Raw genomic sequence first — 20184 nt, 5'->3', positions numbered from 1 at the left:
TGGCGGAGGCCAACCCCCACCGGAAAGGAAGACGACTTACTGCCGAGGACCGGACACAGCTCTCGCTCTGGGTGTACAGGGATTGGATGGCCCTAAGTAGGGACCCCCTCACCCCATACTCCCGCATAACCCTCCACAAGACCTCTCGAGGGACCCGGTCGTAAGCCTTCTCCAAGTCCACAAAACACATGTAGACAGGTTGGGCAAACTCCAAAGCCCCCTCCAAGATCCTTGCGAGAGTGAAGAGCTGGTCGGTAGTTCCACGACCAGGACGAAATCTGCATTGTTCCTCTTCGATCTGAGGTTCGACTATCGGCCGGACCCTCCTTTCCATGTGTGCATGTGTGTGTACTGTATGTATGTACGCGTGTATGTGTGTACGCAAGAGTCCAAAAAGAAAGTGTCCATCAAAAACTCAAAAAGCTCTTCAGGCATAAAGCCCATGATAGTTAAAGTCCATCATTTCAATAGATTTCAAAGGAACATATTCATATGCATCTACTGTACATTTATAAGTGCATTACATTATACTTTTTTTATACAGCATGTATTCAAGGGTATCTCAAGATCAATTAAAATGTACAATTTACAATATTCAGCCTCCAATTACACATTCTGCCATACAGGACCTTAAAGTCAACCTACTCGGCTTCAATCAAAAGGCATATCTTAGTAACGGGCCTTTCGAGCTCATTTCTTTGTGTCCTAACACGTACTCTACGCACAAACCCCTTATGATCCTTCATAGTCTCTATAATGCGTCCCAGAGACCATGAGTTCCTGGGGGTAGACTCATCGACTATAAGGACTAGGTCCCCAACCAGGAAGCTTTGGCGGGGCTTGTTCCTCTTGCTTCCTTTTTTAAATCCAATCTCCTTTTTTTTTTTTTTTTTTTTTTTTTTTTTTTTAAAGTCTTGGACATTTTGAAGCTGTTGCATTAGTTTCCTCTGTGCCTTCTGAAGTTTTCCTTTTCATCCTGGGAGCAAGTGAGAACGGCTTCTGTTTCAAAAGATCAAACATGATTTGCTTGGGGGCTCCACCCAAATATTTGGTAAAACTAGCTACTTCAATCATCACACCCTTCGTCAATAAGGATGGATTTAGCTTCTGTTCTGCCCAACACTTTGATTTTAGTCTAAGGTCCAGACCAATTTCCCAACACAAGGGATAAAGGTCCCTCATTGTCTCTGTTGTTGATGGCTCAGTCAGGGATTGGCCCTCAGTAGGTCTGGGCACTGTTTCATTTTCTAACATGGTCTCTCCAGGTGGTGTTCCAGGGAGGGAATTTATGTCAGACAAAACGGTTGTTTGTGCATAAGGTGTATCCCTCCAAATGTCTGGAGAGTTTCTCTTATCCTCTTCCAGCCTTTTAGTTACATCATATTTATGCATATGGACCATGTCAGCGTTTCCGTTTCCATTAAGACACCAAAGGGGTTCCATTTCATTTGTTGTTGGGGGAGAGGAGACATTTTCGACTTTAATATCTGGAACTTGTGTAGCACCCTCATTTTTGTTGGTTCTGACTGTATCTCCCTATCGCATTGCACTGCCCCTACTGGTCATAGGCCGAAATCCTTCTGGATTTCTACAAGGGAAATGCATAACCAAGGCTCAATATGGAAGGGCAGTTCATCCTCATAATTCTCACTCTCCACAAATGTTTTACTTGTTTCTGTGTTCATATTGATTTTGTGATCCTTTTCTGAGCATGTGGCTGGTTCATTGACCAAACCTTCTAAATCTGATTCCTCCAGGGGACATAACAAATCTGACTCCTCTAGGGGGCATAACAAATCTGACTCCTCTAGGGGGCATAAGAAAGAGAGTTCCTCTTCCTTGCCAGACATTGCAGCATTAGCTCTCAGTAGGACGTCACTGTCTGTGGTGCATCTTCTGACATCCTCAGGACTTTGTCTTCCTTGACAATATAATGCTTTTGCTTTCAGTTTGGCTTGTTCCTTGAAGTCATGGTTGTTCTGTTGTATTAACAGGTTTTCCAAGCTGGCAATGGATATTCTGTTGACTTGAACAGTAGAGTCACTGCCATTTCCACTTTCCTCAATGCCAAGTGGGCCATTGATAACCCAGCCAAGAAGAGTTTTGACAGCATATGGTCCACTACCTACACTGTTAATTATTTTCCAGGGTTCTAAAGCTCTTGGAGCATTGACTCCTATTAGTAGCCCAATGCTTGCATCAATTGGTGTCAACTCAACCTCCTCAAGGTAAGACAATTTTCTTAAATCCTTTTCTTTTGGAATATTGTCATGTGTTACTGGGATTGATTTTTGCGTAAAAATATCAGGCAGCTTGAGAAACGTGTCACTGTCTAATGCAGCTACTTCCATACCGGAAATTCTATAACTGGATATTGCCTTTTCTTGACCCATTGTCTTTAAAAGTATATCTGTCTTTTTACCAGGGGCGTGAAGCTGCATGGACAACTCCTCAGTGCAAAATGTTGCTGAGCTCCCTGGGTCTAGGAAAGCATATGTTTGAATGTGCTTCGTTCCTTTTTTCAATTTAACTTTGACAGGCATGATTGCCAGCACGCACTGTTTGATTCCGGCCCCAGTATAACTACGAGTTGCCATAGAGACAAGAGCATCAGATGCTTTTCTTTGATTCTCCTTTGTTATATGCAACATTGTAGGATGTTTTTGTTTACATACATCACAAGTCATACGCTTCTGACAACTCCTACTCATGTGCCCTTTCTCTAAGCACCCAAAACATATTCCTTTAGTTTTCAAGAACTCCACCTTCTCGTTATTTGATTTGGTTTGAAGTGCTTCGCATACTTCCATCGGATGGTTTTTGTTACAAAACAAGCAAGGCTTTGTGAAGGCACTTGAACTACTGATTGCAGGTGAGGCTTGCTTGTTGTGATGTGGTTGCACCTTTTCTTGCTCAGCCATTGACATTGGTGAAACAGCTGTAGCAAAACTGCTCCCCCTGCTGGTATATTTTGAAAATGCTTTGTGTTGCACTTTTGAGTCTGAGGCTGTGGTCAATGAACAGTGGATTTCTCCAAAGATTGGATCCAGCATGATTCGAGACTGTTTGTTAATAAAAGCAAGTACATCCTCAAATGTGGCTCTCTTATTGTGCTTGTCATGAAAGCCACAGGCTATTGATCTACATTTTTCACGAAACTTAAAAGGTAGCTTTGACACAATGATCCTCATATTGGAGGGTGCTTCAAGATCTTTTACACAGTCCATCTCCTGCATTGTGTTGTGACAGCTTTTCAGAAAGATTGCATATGACCTTAAACCAGATGCATCCTCTGCCTTAATAGCAGGCCAATTCATTGCCTTGTCCATAAAAGCAGATGTGATTTTCATTTCATTTCCAAAATGCCATTCCAGTTGTTCCTTGGCTTCCTTGTATCCTACACTTGGTGGCATGTGAAAACAACTGTGCACGAGCTTCCTTGGTTCTCCTGAGGTGTATTGTTCCAAGTAGTACAGCCTTTGCTGCATATCCTCCGTTTTGGTTTCAATGGTTTGTTCAATGGCTTTAATGAAAGATCTGAACTGCAGTGGGTCACCATGAAAGACGGGGATTCCTCTTTGTGGAAGTTGAGACATTAAACTTTGTTTCACCAGCAGTTTTGTAATTTCATTTTGCCTTGTCATGACATCAGCAAGAGAATCGACCCTTGGAGTCTCCGTTTCCATTGCGCGTTGGACACGCCTATCGGTTTGGAATGGGGTTATGCTTTGCACCTCTGATTCAACCTGAAATGTGGAGGTCTTAGAGATATTTTGGTCAGGGTTAATTATTTCCTTGGTTTGAACCTTTTTTTGCTGTCGTTGGAACAATATACTCAGCTGACGAACTTGCGCGGCTACCCATTTCCATGCGTAAAAACTGAGACTCCGACAGCACTTTTATTTTAGCTTCAGCCTCAGCTAACTTAGTCTTTATTTTAAGTTTTTATTTTTTCGCTTTTATTCGCGTTTCCTCCATGTCTAACTCCAGTTGCGCATCCAGTGTTCCTTGTTGCGCCTCTAGTATGGCGCGTTGAACTCGGGCTTCGGAGAGCGCAGCAGACGCTTTACTGCGCTGGCTAGAGGATTTACTCGCGGCCTTTACTGAAGTCTGTGAAACACTATCAAGTGGCCATATTTCAGATTCAGTGACAACATCCTTTTGGTGGTGCAATTCTTTCTCCTCTTTCTCGGGTTCAGATTCTACCTTATCAGCATTAAACCAAAATTTAACATCACGTAGGAACTGCTTGAAACGCAACAGTTTAGGTTCGTACCAGTCGTTGTGGTCGAACTCTTTTTCATCTTCGGGCAATAACGACTGGACAGTCACTTGCAATTCCATAAACTCAGCTAGGTACTCATTAAAAATATCAACGTGTTGTTTTACCAGTTCATTTGTGTTGGGCTGATTAGCCTCCATAAGCGCATTTATTTCATTGCATTTACGAGTGAGAACACCCAACTTCCCTCGCCGCGTTGCCATTCGTTTATAAAATTATTTTTCTCTCTCTACCACCATCTCACCCGTTTCACCTTGTTGCTCCAGTTTCTTTATTTATTTAGCACTTTTAGGGCGCGATCAACATTTGGGTTTCAAAGTTCTTCAGGGTTGAACCCAGCGCTTCCCTGTTGTCCAAACAAACAATTTGAGCGCAGCGGCATAGGCTGTAATATACTCACGGATGGTTCCAAACATAAGCTCTTTTTCCTTTCCAATAATCCAAGTTCCAGAAATCCAAATGTCGTCATTCAATACGTCTTAATTTGACTTTGTAACGACTACAGAGCGAGAGAGGTGCGTCATTTAAGCCAAGCTCCTAACATTTCTCCCGGGCATGGAACAATGGACTATAGGGTAAGTTACTTTTGTAACTAGTTGGTTATTACTATGGATAATCGGCACAAACAAAGTCAAATTAAAGGACAATGCTCGTTTTTGACAACCTGGACCTTATTTACGAGACGTTTGACTCACCGAGATCACTTTGGTGTAGTTCGGAGGCATGTAGAAGAAATTTAAAATCCAGCGCGAGCCAGTATATCCATGTAATGGCGGTGGTCTGGGCACTTAGAATGCAGTTTCTAAAAATCTATTTTCTGCCGCGAAACGGTTGTTTTCATCAATCTGTCTTTATGAATCGCTAGTTGTGCTTACATAGAGCATAGGCCTGTTGTGGTATTTCACATGCCTCTGTAATATGATCTTTAGAAACGTCTTTAGACACGAAATAGCTTCCTCACTTGCTCCAGCACGCATGCGCACAGCGTGCTGGAGCAACGATTGCGCGCTGTGCGCATTAGTGCTGGAGCAAGTGAGGAAGCTATTTCGTTTTGAAAGACATTTCTCAAGATCATATTATATCTTATTATACGCCGTAAATAAGGTCCAGGTTGTCAAAAATGAACATTATCCTTTAACACCAAAGTACTCCCTCTCACTCTCTCTCTCTCTCACACACACACACACACACAGTCAGTGCTTCCAAAGCTGTGGCACCAGATGCTCCCTTGGTGCAATGACAGGGCACAGACAAATATGTACACCACACACAGACACACACACACACACACACACACACACACACACACACACACACACACACACACACACACACACACACTCTCTCTCTTTACAATTACACAACACCATGGGCAAAACATGGTTTAATCCTAAATCGGACCAAATCATGTGTGTGTGTGTGTGTGTGTGTGTGTGTGTGTGTGTGTGTGTGTGTGTGTATGTGTGTGTGTGTGTGTGTGTGACAGACCTTGGTGAGGGTGCTCTGGTCCACAGTGGTGGGGCTGATCTCCTTGTTGAGGTACAGCAGAGCGTACAGGTAGCCAGCTCTGCCATACAGCAGCTCATCTGGTAGCTCAGAGTCCGAACTCAACACTGATCTCTGCAGTTGCAACAGCCTGGAGAACACAAACACACACACACACATATATATACACACACGCATGCACGCACACATACACACATGCACCCACGCACGCACGCACGCACGCACGCACGCACACACACACACACACACAGCTGTTAGGAGAATGTACACACACACAGTAGATCATCTGTCATAGAGTTAACAGAGAGGTAGCTAGTTAGAGAGCGAGTTAACTAGTTAGTGAGTAACAAAATCAGAGTTAGAGGTCGTAAGCTATTCAGGTTAGGGTTAGGGGCCATCCTGGGACAAGTTATAGAGTTAGTAAGCTAGTCAGGTGGTCTATACTTGGCGATTAGAGAGTTAGTAAGCTAATTGGATGGTCCATACTTGGCAATGCAGTCCTGGGACTCGGCCTGGTTCTGGAGGCGATGGTGGACCACGGCGCCCACGGCTAGCGGCCCGGCGTCCCCGCATAGGAAGGTGACCCGCCGACCAGTCAGGTTCCGCAGGGTCCGCTTCACGTAGTCCAGCGCCCTCTGCAGGTGGGAGGCCTCCCCACTCACACGGTGCAGCTGGAGGTACAGCAAGGAGATACCTGGAGAGGGAGAGAGAGAGAGAGAGAGAGAGAGAAAGGGGGAGAAGAGGGGGTGAGATAGAGAAGAGAGGGGGAGGAGAGAGAAGGGAGAGAAGGGGGAGAGAGAGAGACAGAGAGCAAGAGAGAGACAGAGAAAGAGAGAGAGGAGTGTCCCATAGTCCTCCTATCTAGATATGTGATTGGTTGGATGATCAAACTAAACATTCTCTCTCCTGAAGTATCGAACTTCAGCACCGAATCTTTAACAGCGTTCGATGTGCAGTCGTACCGACGTCACTTGGTCGGTGCCAAAAAATCACTGTGGTTCGGTACACAGCCCTAATAGGGCCAGGGTGGGGTCAAGGTAGGAACCGACCTGTCCAGCCAGTGTAGGTGGAGAGGTCATGGGGGTCGGCGGTCTTCAGCCCCTCCTCCATCTGCTGCAGCAGGTCTTTGATCTTGTTCTGCACCTTCTTCTGGAACACCTCGCTCACCTGGAGACACCATCCATACACTGCTCAGTACACCACAGCTCAATACACTGTAGATATTTCGGTGTGTGTGTGGGGGGGGGGGTGTGGGTGTGTGTGTGACCTGAATGTTGATGAGAGTACAGAACTCCATCTTCTCTAATAAACAGGAGCTTTTTTTGAGCTGATCAAAACATCCTGCCTCATCCCACCAGAGGAAGCGCCAGTTAGAGACACACCCACCCAGCCAGCCTGGCACAGTGGTGTACCGAAGGTTCTGTAGGTCTGACAGCTCTGGTCTCTCCCCAGCCACACGCTGAGTAGTCTCACCATACCAGACAATCGGAGATCTGAGCCTTCTGAACATTGAAATAGTCGCTAAAATGCCGGCAAGAACAAACGATAACAAGACTACGCCTGCTGCTTTGGACTGGTTCAACCTGAACAAACCTACGCCTTGATAAAGACTTTGGATTGGTGCTGCAATGCAGGTTTTCTTCTAAACTCTCACATTTTTTTAAGCGACGGAATCTGAATGAGAGTCCTCAGTCTCTAGTTGACAAGTGCTTAGACACTGACTCATGAGTCTACATGCTGAGCCCCCCACCCTCCACTCCCCCCTGCCTCCCTCCAGACTCCCCCACAGCCCCCCACCCTACCTCCCTCCACTCTCCCCTGCCTCCCTCCAGACTCCCCCACAGCCCCCCACCCTACCTCCCTCCACTCCCCCCTGCCTCCCTCCAGACTCCCCCACAGCCCCCCACCCTACCTCCCTCCACTCCCCCCTGCCTCCCTCCAGACTCCCCCACAGCCCCCCACCCTACCTCCCTCCACTCCCCCCTGCCTCCCTCCAGACTCCCCCACAGCCCCCCACCCTACCTCCCTCCACTCCCCCCTGCCTCCCTCCAGACTCCCCCATGCCCCCCCCTCATGGCCCCCCAGTCTCCCAGTGAGCCCCCCTCTGTCTCGCTGAGGCTCCATGCGGAAGGACAGACTCATAGCAGCCAGCTCAGCAGCTGTTCCTTCTCTAGCGATGCAAATCATGCAGAGTTTCTGCTTCCCTGCTCCGACGGTCTGTGACGGTGCTACAAGACAGCTGCTCTGGTGGTCTGTGACAGTGTTAGAGGAGAGGACAGCTGCTCTGGTGGTCTGTGACAGTGTTAGAGAGGAGGACAGCTGCACTGGTCAGCACAGACCGACAGCCACACTGGTGCGTAATTAAGCAATAAGACACGTGCTTTACTGTGGTTATTGGCACGGCTGTGGTGCGGCCGCAGGCATCACAGCCGTGCCAATAACCACAGTAACGCACGACCTCAAGTGTCTTATTGCTTTTATACAACAGCACTGCACTGTCATTAAATATTTTATATATATATATATATAAATATATATATATATATATATATATATATATATATATATATATATATATATATGGGTTCAGTGTTCAATTTCGCTAAATTGAGTTGCTTTCGGCCCTCCGCAATCCCAAATAGTTCCCAATTGTTTACCGTTGCTATAGGCAACTTACAGCTGGACTGGCCCACAACGTAAACAGAGCAAACAAGCAAGCTAGCGGCTAATATGAACTTTGTCCATTTGTAATGTTGTCAAGGTCGACATTGGACGTAATGTTAAACTTCCCGTAGCACTATACATTTTTTGAAGTAGGATATGTGACAATTGGTGTATCCAACGTGAATCGCTGATTTGAATACACTGTATCACACGAGTTTAATAGCCTACATACATCCATCACGTCATGATAAGGTAGGATATCTGGAGCACACAAACGGACTGTTTTTGAGATCGCATGTCATGAAGTTTATGGACCTGTTAGAATTTAGGATTGTTCAAATCATGTATAGAGCCAGAAACAATTCACTCCCGGGCAATATACAGAAAATGTTCTGTGACAGAGAAGGGGGTTTATGATTTAAGAGGGGAGTTTAATTTCAAGAAACATTGTGTTCGCTCGACAATGAAGAGTATGTGTATTTCAGTTTGTGGTGTGAACTTGTGGAATAATCTGGGCATGGAGTTTAAACAAAGCACTAAAGTATATGGATGAGGAAGGGTTGTGTTAAAGGCCTCATGGCTCACTATTGTTATTTTAATTTTCTTTAGACGGTGGATACTGGGTTGCAAATTTTTGGTTTAATTATTTATTACATATTTTGAGTTAATAGAGTGAGAAGGGGAGGAACCTACAAGTGTATACTTCTTCCTACTCCTTTTTGAACACTGTTATTGTTTTTTGTTTGTTTTAATCTGTTTTTATTATGTTCGAAATAAACTTTCATTTATTCATTCATTCATACAATGTATCAAAGCGTAGTGATACATTTACCGGTGATTTGCCCGTTGGTATATTGTGGTTATAGCACGGCTTGGAATGCGTCATAGCCAATCACAATGCGCGGTCGAAACTAGCTGTAGTATAAAGAACAGCAACCTAATGGTCTCACCAGTGTGTGTTCTTAGGCTTGAAATATATAGGAACTACTATGGAACACCTGGGGTGCGTTCAAATTCAGGAAACATAGCAAAAATTGGCGAACGTTTGGAAACTATTTTAAACTTTTTTGCCTTGTGTACGCTGCAAATGTTTGCAAACATAAGTAACATAACATAAACATAACATAAATAACAAAAATTGACACTGGACTGAGGGAAATGTAATTGTATGAATGAATGAATTAATTAATTAATTGAATTGAATTGAATTCCGGAGGCCTTTTTACTTCTAACTAACGTTAAATTAGGGTGTACTAGCAGGACTACATCCTAAGAAAATCATTGTTGATCACAGAAGGGCTCTTTGTTCAAATATAAACATTCAAAGAAAACATGTCCGGCACGAATGTTCGCCTCTGTTCACAGCCCTGGCCTTATCCCTGATGAGACTAAGAGCAACCAACCAGGGAGGGAACAGAGACACTGCCTCAGACAGGCGGACAAACAGACAGACGGACGGACAAACAGACAGACAGACAGACAGAAGGATGGACCGATAGACAGCAGTAGGCTGGCATTAGAACAGCCTGGACGTCCCCTGGGCTCTTCTGCTGAAGAGACATTGATTTTATGTTTTTATGCCATAATCCTGATCTCTGCTCAGTGCCTCAGGGTGTTTATTGGGATTAATCTGGATTATACCACATCCAGGCCCACTCAAACCTCTGCTCCATGCAGAGCTGCATATCTTCAGGCTGGTGGATCAGGACCCAGGGATGGCAACAAACAGGCCTAGGGCTCAGGCCTTGATGATGGCTGCTTCTTGCTCAACATTCAACCAGCCCAGTGTTGGCTGCTCAATGGGAAAGCCAAGCACTTGTCTGGGTTAGGTAGGCCTAACTACCCCTGCATGAACCTCCACTAGGCATCATGACGTGCCAGCATGGTGCTGCTGTCTAAGGTGCTGAACACAGAGAGGGCAATAAAGGCCAGCCGCCATCTCTACGCGTATAGCCTCAATCAGGACCCACTGTTGTTGTCATTGCTGTCATGTCATGTCAGCCAGCCAGACAGACAGACAGACAGACAGACAGACTGGCCTGTGTGATCATCCTATCCTTTGTGTGGCTCTAAAGCAGACAGAGGTGGAACCATGCCAAGACATCATTAGCCCTGATGCTATGTTCTCCATAGTGGCTTAAGAGTCACTTCAATCCCTCAATAGGTGAAGGCCACAGGCCTGGAGCACTAAACCAAACGGCCACAGGCCTGGAGAACTGAACCATCTCCCCTCTGCCTGGGATCTCCCCCCTCCTAACTAATTCCTTTGCAGTGTGCTTGGCTGGGTGTGTGTGTGTGTGTGTGTGTGTGTGTGTGTGTGTGTGTGTGTGTGTGTGTGTTTGCGTGTTTGTGGTGAGAGGGTGGACAAATGGGCCTAATTTATTAGGTACATTATTATTATTATTACTGTTATAGTCAGTTCTAGTAAGTACTGATGTTTGAACAGAATAGAATAAGATCATCATCAAGATCATCTGCTCCACTCAGAGGGTGATGGGCTGTAGAAAGGACCTGCACACCTCCAGGACCCTAAAACAGGCCAGATTGTGGCCGACCACTCCCATCCCAGTCACAATCTCTTTGACCCACACCCCTCTGGCAGGAGACTGCATCCAATGTCCAACAAGAGGCAGTGGTCTGTGTGTTTGTTAACCAGAAATGGTGTAGAAAGAAAATCACTGAAATGCAACGCCACTGCTCGTCTGACTTGGAATTCCTTGCAATAAAATGCCGACCGCACTTTCTCCCACATAAGTTTACCTGGGTTATAATCGTGGCTGTGTGTATTCCACCACAGGCGACAACGTCTTCTGCCCTCTCAGTTCTCCACAAAGCATTGGACAGCTACGGTACCAATCTAGCGACCCAAATGCTGCGCTAACTGTAGCTGGTGATTTTAACCAGGCGAACCTAAAGACAGTGTTGCCTAACTTCCACCAACACTATGCCACGAGAGGATCAAAAACATTGGACCGCTGTTATACCCCGATCAAAGGGGCATACAGGGCCAAACCCGCGGCACCAATAGGAAACAGCGATCCCTCCACCACCTTCTTGTGGCCTGCTTATGTAAATAAACTATAAAAAGAATGTCCAGAGACGAGAGAGGTGCGCAGATGGACGGAACTTTCAGAGAACACTAACACAACTGTTGAACAAACACTAAAAGACAAAACAGAAACACACTCACAGAGGAAGTTTAATTAACCGGTTAATTACCGGTTATGGGTGTCAGTCAATCGAAAGAAAACTTAACCGAAACTGACATCCCTAGTTGGAACTGGCACGTGACGTGTGAAGATAGGCCTACCTAGCTAACGTTACTGTAGCTAGTTAAGGTTAGCTATATCTTAGCTAGCTGTGGCTAAAACTAAAACTAATTTACACAGGCCATAGCTTTCGACTGTTATAAATCCACCTAACGTAAGTAACGTTAATGCAATGTAAGATAAGCTATGCAAGTTGCACAGTTCTTGGGACTGGTTGAATGCAGCTCTGGGAGATTGTGTTTAGCTAGTAACATTAGCTACATATATAGACATGCCTCTGTGACAACATTGAAACCCCTCGACACTGTTTACCATTCCGCTCTGAGATGTACAGTATTACAGGTTATGACACTCACCATTGCATTCTTTATGATAAAGTTGGCTGGCAATCTCTGTCTTCAAGGCGTAACTATCACTGGTTTATGTTCATTTATAAAAGCATTGCTGGCAAACTTCCACTGTACCTGTCACCTCTGCTGATTCGGAGTGTCGGCACTCATCAGACTTGATCGAATGATCTTCTTGTTTTTAAGGTCCCTCGTTCTCGTACAGAACTTGGATGGGCTGCATTCACTTATGATGCTCAGTATACCTGAAACTCTCTCCAACAGACATTGAAGCTAGAGCTGCTTCCCTCCGATACGGAGTTCAGAGCCATGGCTCTAGACATTTGTTCATCAACTTGTCACTGTTTTAGATCTTAATTGTATTGTTGTTGTAAATTGCTTATGTTTTGTTGATGTTTGTGTTTGCTTGTGAGCTCGTCGGCATTGGAAATGAGGGAAACCTCAATTGCCCTACGAGTTTAAATAAAGGTTTGAAATTAAATGAAAAAGATGGCTCTGTGCTAACGGCTCGCTGAATGGCTGTGACACACTCAATAGAATGAGACCTTAATTAAATTATTGTTTGGAGTTCAGAAGTCTTGACTGTCGAGGCAGATTTAGCTGGGTAGGGGTTAAATTATGTTTGGGGGAGAGGCCCCATTTTCAAGATCTGCCTAGGGCCCCATAGACCCATGGGCCGGCCCTGGTCGTCTCCAACATCGTAGGCTATGCCTTAACCCTAGTCAAATTCCTAGTATGTGTGAACCATATACACGGCAATAAACGTGAATCTTGAAGATGGGGACTCACTGAAGCTAGCCTTAGATGGGCTAGCTAGCAAACTAAGGAAGAAACGTAACATCAACACACGTTATAAACAGCCTCTCTAACCTTTCCGTTTGCATCGAGTGGCTCGTTGGAGTAGCTGTCGGCTCCTGGGTCGGAGGAGGCCAGGACGCCCTGGTCCCAGTCTGGGTAGGGGTTGTGGAAGCAGCGCTCCTCCATCTCTTCCGCGTTACTAACCAGATTCAGCCGCTTGGACACGTGGTCCCCCATCCCAACGGCGAGGCGTCTGGGACAAAACAGGCGCACAGCTACAGCAGACGGGAAAGGCGCGAAATTATTTCCAGTAACCTCGCATGTAGAGCTGGGATATCTGTGGGAAGAAAATTAAATAGTTTTAAATTCTAAATGGAATAGTAATCAACTAGATCAGTGGTCTTAAAGAAAACCCAACAAGTAGGAGTAGCTGCTGGGATGGGGCACCTGTGGATAAAGGCTTGGTCGGCGAAGTCACCTTGCATGTTCACCGGTCTCTTAAAGAAGATAGATCATATTAAATGTATATGTAGTAGCCTAACTGTAAATTCCCAACTTTCATGTGATTTCAGTTTATGAAACTGAACAGGCCGAGCCTGGTGAAAATTCACCGGTCACTAAATAATTTGTAAATAAAATCCCAAAGTGACCTGCATAACAGAAGCAGTTGGACACAAACGTGCCATTAAAACAAACAGAGCTTGTAGAACATATTTGACTAATATTTTATATAAAATACACAATTAGGCTAGACATTAAGTAGGCCTAGCCTATAGGAATGGTTTAAAATAATGTTGTTTTTTGTCTGATGCAGAGGGAGCTATCCCAGTCCACAACCCACTGACCGAACAGCCTATGAACAGAAAACTATACTCACCAGGGTGATATTATCCTATAGTAGGCTAAATGCCGTTTGTGTCCAATTCTTCCAAGCGCTTCATCGACAGCCCGCCTCGTAGGCTACCAGCCGGTCGATTTAAGCACAGCACTATTTATTTTTGTTGTTTCATTATCCGATTAAATCCAATCAAACCCTGTAGGTTATCAAATATCGGAGCTCAATACAAGCGAATAATGAGTTCAACAGCCTATTTGTCCAACTGAATGAATTCTCTTTCATGATGCTCGAAACGGGCTTCCGCTTTCCGTTTCACACACGGAGGATGAAAGTGGGTTTTAATTCAGCGATGCTGACCGACTGGCAGCTGCGTTAAGCGAGGCAGGGAGCCGACTACCGGTCCAGCAATGAGCAACTCTCTCTCTCTCTCTCTCTCTCTCTCTCTCTCTCTCTCTCTCTCTCTCTCTCTCTCTCTCTCTATATATATATATATATATATATCTCCCTCCCTCCCTCCCTCCCTCTCCGATCTTGACCAGTTCTGAGTCGGAGGAGACAGATGGTGTAGTAGCTTCTGCTGTGTGGGCCACTGATTTGCCGCACGCGCGACGATTATACAACAAATCCATATACTCATCTCTTCTGCTCGCCTCCTCTCCTCCTCTCTCCAACTCTCTCCTCCCCTCCTCTCCTCTCCTCATCTCCTCTCCTCCCTTCACCTCTCTCCCATCTTCTGCTCTCCTCCTCCCCTCTCTTCTCCTCATCATCCCTCTTTCCCCACAGTTTACCCCTCGCACTTTCTCCCTTTAACGCAATGCTTTAATTAGGTGGGCTAGCTTGCAGAATTGGGATTTGAATTTGGGGGACACGTGCAGGTTCTCTGTACAGGCACCCTTTTATGACTACTCTGGTAGCATTCATATTCATTCATTCCTTCCTTCCATCCATCTTTCCTTCCTTCCTTCCTTCTTTCCTTCCTTCCTTCCTTCCTTCCTTCCTGAATATTGAAAATATTCACACATTATGTAAACTGCTGGCACTCCTACAGTTTTGAAAGCTCACACACATATTATACATCAAAACATTCACACAACTGTGCTGATTCGTACAATGTAAGTATCTAAGCCTAAGACTTATATTTTTCGCTGTATGATGATTTGTTCGGCAACTGCGCTCCTCATTGAAGCTAATTTTGCATTTTTACCCTTTTTCTAACTCGTCGCCATGCCTACAGTTTTTAAGCTACATGGACATATCATAGCCTAAAATGTTCAACATTTTCTCAGGATTCCTACGATGTCAATATCTAGGCTGTGACCTTTATACTTTTTGAGAGAGAGCTGTCTGAATCCAACATGCCTTTCCATTGAAGTGAATGAGAGGATGCTCACCCTACTAACACACGCAGGTTGCGCAAACGTTCTACATACGGCCGCTATAGGTGACGATTCGTCTGCGCCGCGTGCGGAAATTACGCGGCCATTTACGGAAACGCGAGATCTGCCGTTTAGTAGACTCTACGTAAGAACGACACGTCATTCAGAAGTTGCGGCCGCGTGCAAAGAACGCACGTGATCACGTGGGCAGGAACCTCCGTTATAAACTCACCTGGCTGACACTAGATTTACAGGTATTTATATGACTTGGTCTGCACGTCTTTTTCGCACGGTGCAAATACGGTGCGGCCGCGTGCAAAAAACGTGGGCAGGAACTTCCGTAATAAACTCACTTGGCTGACACTAGATTTACAGGTATTTATATGACTTGGTCTGCACGTCTTTTTCGCACGGTGCAAATATGGTCACTTACTGACCACTGGCTATATTTAGCATTTGCAGTACCACTGGCTATATTTAGCATTTACCAGTACAAAAACGAATTAATGCTATATGGGGATATAGCAGCAAGCATTATGATACAAACCAATATAAGACTGAACACCATTAACAGTTTAGAACATTTTATTACACAAAGTACATTACTAATTAAAAGTATACATATTTACAAGGATGAGGTTTACGGTCTGTCACATTACGCATAGCCAGAAAAGCAAAAAAAAGCATGTACAAGCTCTGGCTAGCAACCCATTATCTGACAATTGCAAAAGTTCTAAAAACAAAAATGAAACAGTGCGCATTCTGTGGCAGGCAGACCGGGAACAGACCGTTGTATCCCACAAAAAAAGGTTAAAATTTACAAAAACTATTTACAAAAAAGGCATCCATCCTTGCAGGCTGGAAAGGCAGGTTTAGGGAGACGGGCTGGGGGTCACCCACATCTGAATCGAGGGTCTGGGCAGAAGAGTTCATCCTCATCTGAATACTCCACTGTGGTCAGGGCTGGAGCTGCGGTCAGGGGCTGGGCTGGGGAGGTCAGCTGGGCTGGAGCAGATGCCTAAGGACATAATGAAATGGCTGTAAAAGCAAGTCGCATACGTTCATTGGAAGCGTGCCATGTCACTGGATACGAGAAAATTAACTGCCTGACATCACATACCTTTTTGAATCGAGCAGGGGCATGTTTCAGCATCTCCTGCAGCTGGGCAGACACCTCCGTCACAGTGGTGCTTGGCTTACAGGCCATAACTGCACCTTTTAACCAAAAAGGGAATGGTTTCAATGCACATGGCATGAAGCTCAGATATCGTGTCTGCAAAACATAAAGACAATCATTTACTTTTACATTTCCTTAACACTTCCCTGCAAAAATAAGGAACAAAGTTCTGCCCTGAAGTTACTCACCATCTTCCTTTGATGATCCTTGTCCTTCAGCTGCTCCTCCAAGACCAGCAGCTCCTCCTCCGTTTTAGCAGGGTGCAGGTCATCCAGTACTGCTCCCCGATAGCTGTCTGCAGACTCGCCGGACAGTCTCTGCTCCAGCCTCTGCTCCAGTCTCATCATTGTCTGTGCCATCTCCCTCAGACTCTGCATGACGCTGGAGAACTGCTGACACATCATCCTCTGGAAGTCTGGATATTAAACACAGATGTGGCTATAAGTAATTGTACGGTCCCATAATGGATATTCAGCTCAAAGTATATCCCTACATGCAGCATGAAGTAGTTCACAAAATTCAGCATACCAGCATCTGCAGAGCTTGATGGCAACACTGCTGGAGCTGTTGGTCTCACAGGCGATGGCATCAGAGAACTACCTGAAAACCAGAGGATAAAGGGATGAGCAGGAAACTATGGTGCTGGCGGCGTAGTGATTCTGGCATAAGGGGAAGAATCAACTCGACATGAGACATGTCAGACCCTGACCTGGTCTGGCCGGGGTGCTAATCGCTGATGCATGCTGCTCGTGCCTGGACGTCTGAAGGGCTGAAGGGCCTGGGCTCACAGCGCCTTGGCTCAAAGGACCCGGGCGATGAACATCTACTGCCGAGTAGTGAGATGTGAGATGAGCGAATTAGTGAACTGAGTACATGAGTCTTCCGAAAGTCCTGAGTTAACTAAGTGTGCAAATATGCATAGACATTTCACCAACACAAACATGCATGGATACCTGCATTGATAACTGGCAGAGCAGGCCTTCCAGCTCTGGCACCTGGCATAGCTGGTCTGGTCTGAGTTCTGCCGACCGGCTGCCTGGGCACTGGAACATATAGTAGAGGTAAATTAGCTCAGATTAGTCAACTCAAGTAGTACTCTTTTGGGACTGTTGAATGCACTTTATTATATTACCTTCGTCACTGGAGTCATAGCGTGTGTTGCGCTGTCTCTTCCTTGTGTCTTGGGAGTTAATCCATTGATGACTGCTGCTCAAACACCTTCGCCAAGGCACTGGCTACTTCATAATGCTCTGTGTGTTCCTCAGCAGACAGAGGTTGTCATGGCTCCTCTTGATGTGCTTGTGGAGGTAGATCTGGGAGGTATAGGAGAATGGGCACTCAGAGCAGGAGAACACCCAAGTCTTGCACAACTCTAACATCACAGCTAGGAGAGCGAATGAGAGAGACCCAGGGCCGGACTGGCCATGTGGCGTACCGGGCAAATGCCCGGTGGGCCGGACCTACTTGTGGGCCGATCTAAAAAAAAAAGAGCCAACGAACGGCCCATAGATCAGGGACAGCGGCCCATTGGTCCATTTTCTATACTGACAGTGGGCTGGCCCAACTGGCCTGTCACCCCGTCAACAAATCGCGCAGCAGCACCCCCCCCCCCCCCCCCCCCCCCCGTCAACAAAACGAAACTGAAGGTGTTCCATCTCTCCGCGTCAGCTCGGCTAGTGGCCTGACTGGGGCTACATTTCCCGGTAGGAAATATTCACCCAGTCCAGGTCTGGGTCCGGCCGATTGTGGTGGGCCGGTCTGGGCCAAAAATGCCAGGGCCGATTTTTGGTCCCAGTCCGCCTCTGGAGAGACCATTAAAAAGGATTATCTCACCTGTAGTACAAGTTCAAATATAGAGTGATTATACGTCATTGTAAATGAGAGCTTACTCTCAATTGATTCACGAGGTTAAATAAAGATTGAATGAATATGTAGCTAGTGGGGGGTTACAACCACACAACTGTGGAGAGAGAATGAGACACTTGGTTCCCTCCTCTACTGGTGTTCATGGCCATGGCCACACACCTGGAATACTGCAACCCTGATTTAAAGGCATAAAAGTGGGGAACACATTCTTGAGACGGTTCCTAGAACTGGAGGGGAAAAAAACGGGAAAATGATCTTCCCTCTCCTCATCACTCACTTCTGCATGGGGCTGAGCTCTACCCTGTCAGCAGTGGCAATACATGGGATAGCGGCTCAGCACACAGGAGAACTGCACAGAGAGGAAGGAGGAGAGAGAAAACCAACAACAAAAAAGGCAAGAAGGGTTAATAACTGAGCGAATCTTGCAAGTTTGCACTACAGGGAAGCAATTGCTCAATTTCCCTGATATTGTGGCATCACTGGCGTCAGTGATGCGTCTTATGAATCTCACGTGTCTACCGCTAACATTAACTCAATATCAATATTCCCTTTTGTTTATCCCGTCTATGGAAACGTATGTGCATTTGTACTTACGTGTGCCTGCCTATATTGATGATCAGGTGTTTCTCCACCTAAGGGCTGGCCAGACAGAACCATCAGAGACCATTGGGCTGAGCTGAGGAGAGAGCGACATGTTAGAGTGTATGTGTGCATATGTATATGGTGCTCTTCTGTTAATACTCATGAGGGCATTCAACTGAACAAGACTCACAGAGCCTGTGGTGCTGTCCCAGGACTGCCCCTGGCCACGCCTGTCCCCGTCTTAGCGCCTCTATTAGTAGTCCACATCATGAGTACCTATTATGCAAAATTTGGATTTGTATGTGAGTGAAAACATAGTACACAATTCTTTACCCGTTTGACAGAATGAGCAACCATTTCAACAGTTAAGAGTAACATGAAATCCACCAGGATGGCTGCTGTAACCAAATGAGCCAAGATGGCTGCTATAACAAATCCTGCTAGCTAGCCTAGCTCCGTTGTTGGGGCCTCTAGTATTCTGTTAACGTTAACTTCGGAAAAATGAATGCCTAAAAACAAACACATACTAACGGTGTCGTGGGTTAATGCGAAATCAATGAGTAAGCTAATTATCACATTTTATTCCAAGCGATGAAACAGTACGAACGTGCAGGAGCTCGCGCGAGCCTGCTAGACTCGAGAAGACTCCACCATTGCCCGAAAAAGGCTAATCACGTTAGCTGGCTAGCTAGTTAGCCAACATTGGAAAGCATCTGCATATAGATAATCATTACAAAAGGGTAGCTTGCACATAACGTTGGTGTTTTATCTGGGACGATACCAAAATACATAGTATGTATGTATACATACTAATGTATACATTGAAATTGAGATACTTACAGGATCTGTGTTGTCGCGGAGACAAAGCGTGTTGGTCTTTCTCCTTCTGTTTGAAACGGGGCGGAAGTTTACCGTTCTTCTTCTCCTTCGCTAGGTTTAGTGGCGGATCGCAAACAACTTTAATGTGCATACCGCCACCTACTGGCACAGAGTGTGTAACTTGTTTGTCTAGTTCTTGAATTGTGTCACCTAAGAAAGTAGCCCAATGCCTTGCATTCTACGTTCACTGCTCAGCGTTCATTGCTCACATTTAGGTTGCAAAATTAGGACTTTATTCATAGGCATATTTTTTATCATTCTTTTTATTAGGCCTAGACTGCAAATCTTTAGTGTTAATATTAACTGTAAATGAGAAATTACACACAAAACAGACATGCAGGATTTCTCCTCATTATTACAATTCTGTAACTGTATGACTTCAAAATTTATTTTAAAACCTAAGTAATTTACAAATGTTCTGACCCACTGTGACACATTTCCAATAAAGTCAGATTGGGACTGTGATCTAACCACATTGTCACGTTATTTAATTACATCGTAGTTACGGATTTAAGCAGCAGTGGCGGCTACGTTCCCTTACAGTGTACTTGAGGACGGCTATTTTGGTTATTTTGCGACTGAAAAGGCAAGTGTCAGCTA

General features: G+C 45.4%; 2 protein-coding genes across 3 annotated transcripts in view; both read right to left on the bottom strand.

The window, feature by feature from the left end:
* lancl2 (LanC lantibiotic synthetase component C-like 2 (bacterial)) overlaps positions 1 to 13103 on the bottom strand; it is a gene marked incomplete at its 5' end in the record, with an annotated part of 35151 nt that extends 22048 nt beyond the window's left edge. For both annotated transcript variants that reach the window (XM_084443250.1, XM_084443251.1), the window contains 4 exons: positions 5771 to 5918; positions 6275 to 6482; positions 6838 to 6955; positions 12939 to 13103. In XM_084443250.1, the coding sequence (XP_084299376.1) occupies positions 5771 to 5918; positions 6275 to 6482; positions 6838 to 6955; positions 12939 to 13103 (639 nt within the window). The remainder of the gene's footprint in view (positions 1 to 5770; positions 5919 to 6274; positions 6483 to 6837; positions 6956 to 12938) is intronic.
* A 2939-nt stretch (positions 13104 to 16042) lies between these two features.
* Positions 16043 to 17259, bottom strand: LOC311312851 (uncharacterized protein; the record flags this gene model as incomplete). The annotated part of the gene is made up of 6 exons (XM_084442858.1): positions 16043 to 16098; positions 16201 to 16295; positions 16446 to 16672; positions 16786 to 16857; positions 16967 to 17083; positions 17211 to 17259. 5 exons carry the CDS (start codon positions 17257 to 17259, stop codon positions 16260 to 16262), a joined length of 501 nt encoding a protein of 166 aa, XP_084298984.1. The 3' UTR covers positions 16043 to 16098; positions 16201 to 16259.
* Between the last annotated feature and the right edge of the window lie 2925 nt (positions 17260 to 20184).

The sequence above is a fragment of the Borostomias antarcticus genome (genome assembly GCF_949987555.1).
Source record: "Borostomias antarcticus genome assembly, chromosome: 9".
Lineage (NCBI taxonomy): Eukaryota > Metazoa > Chordata > Actinopteri > Stomiiformes > Stomiidae > Borostomias > Borostomias antarcticus.
The sequence above is the reverse complement of the archived record's forward strand: the minus strand, read 5'-3'. Positions and strand labels throughout refer to the sequence as shown.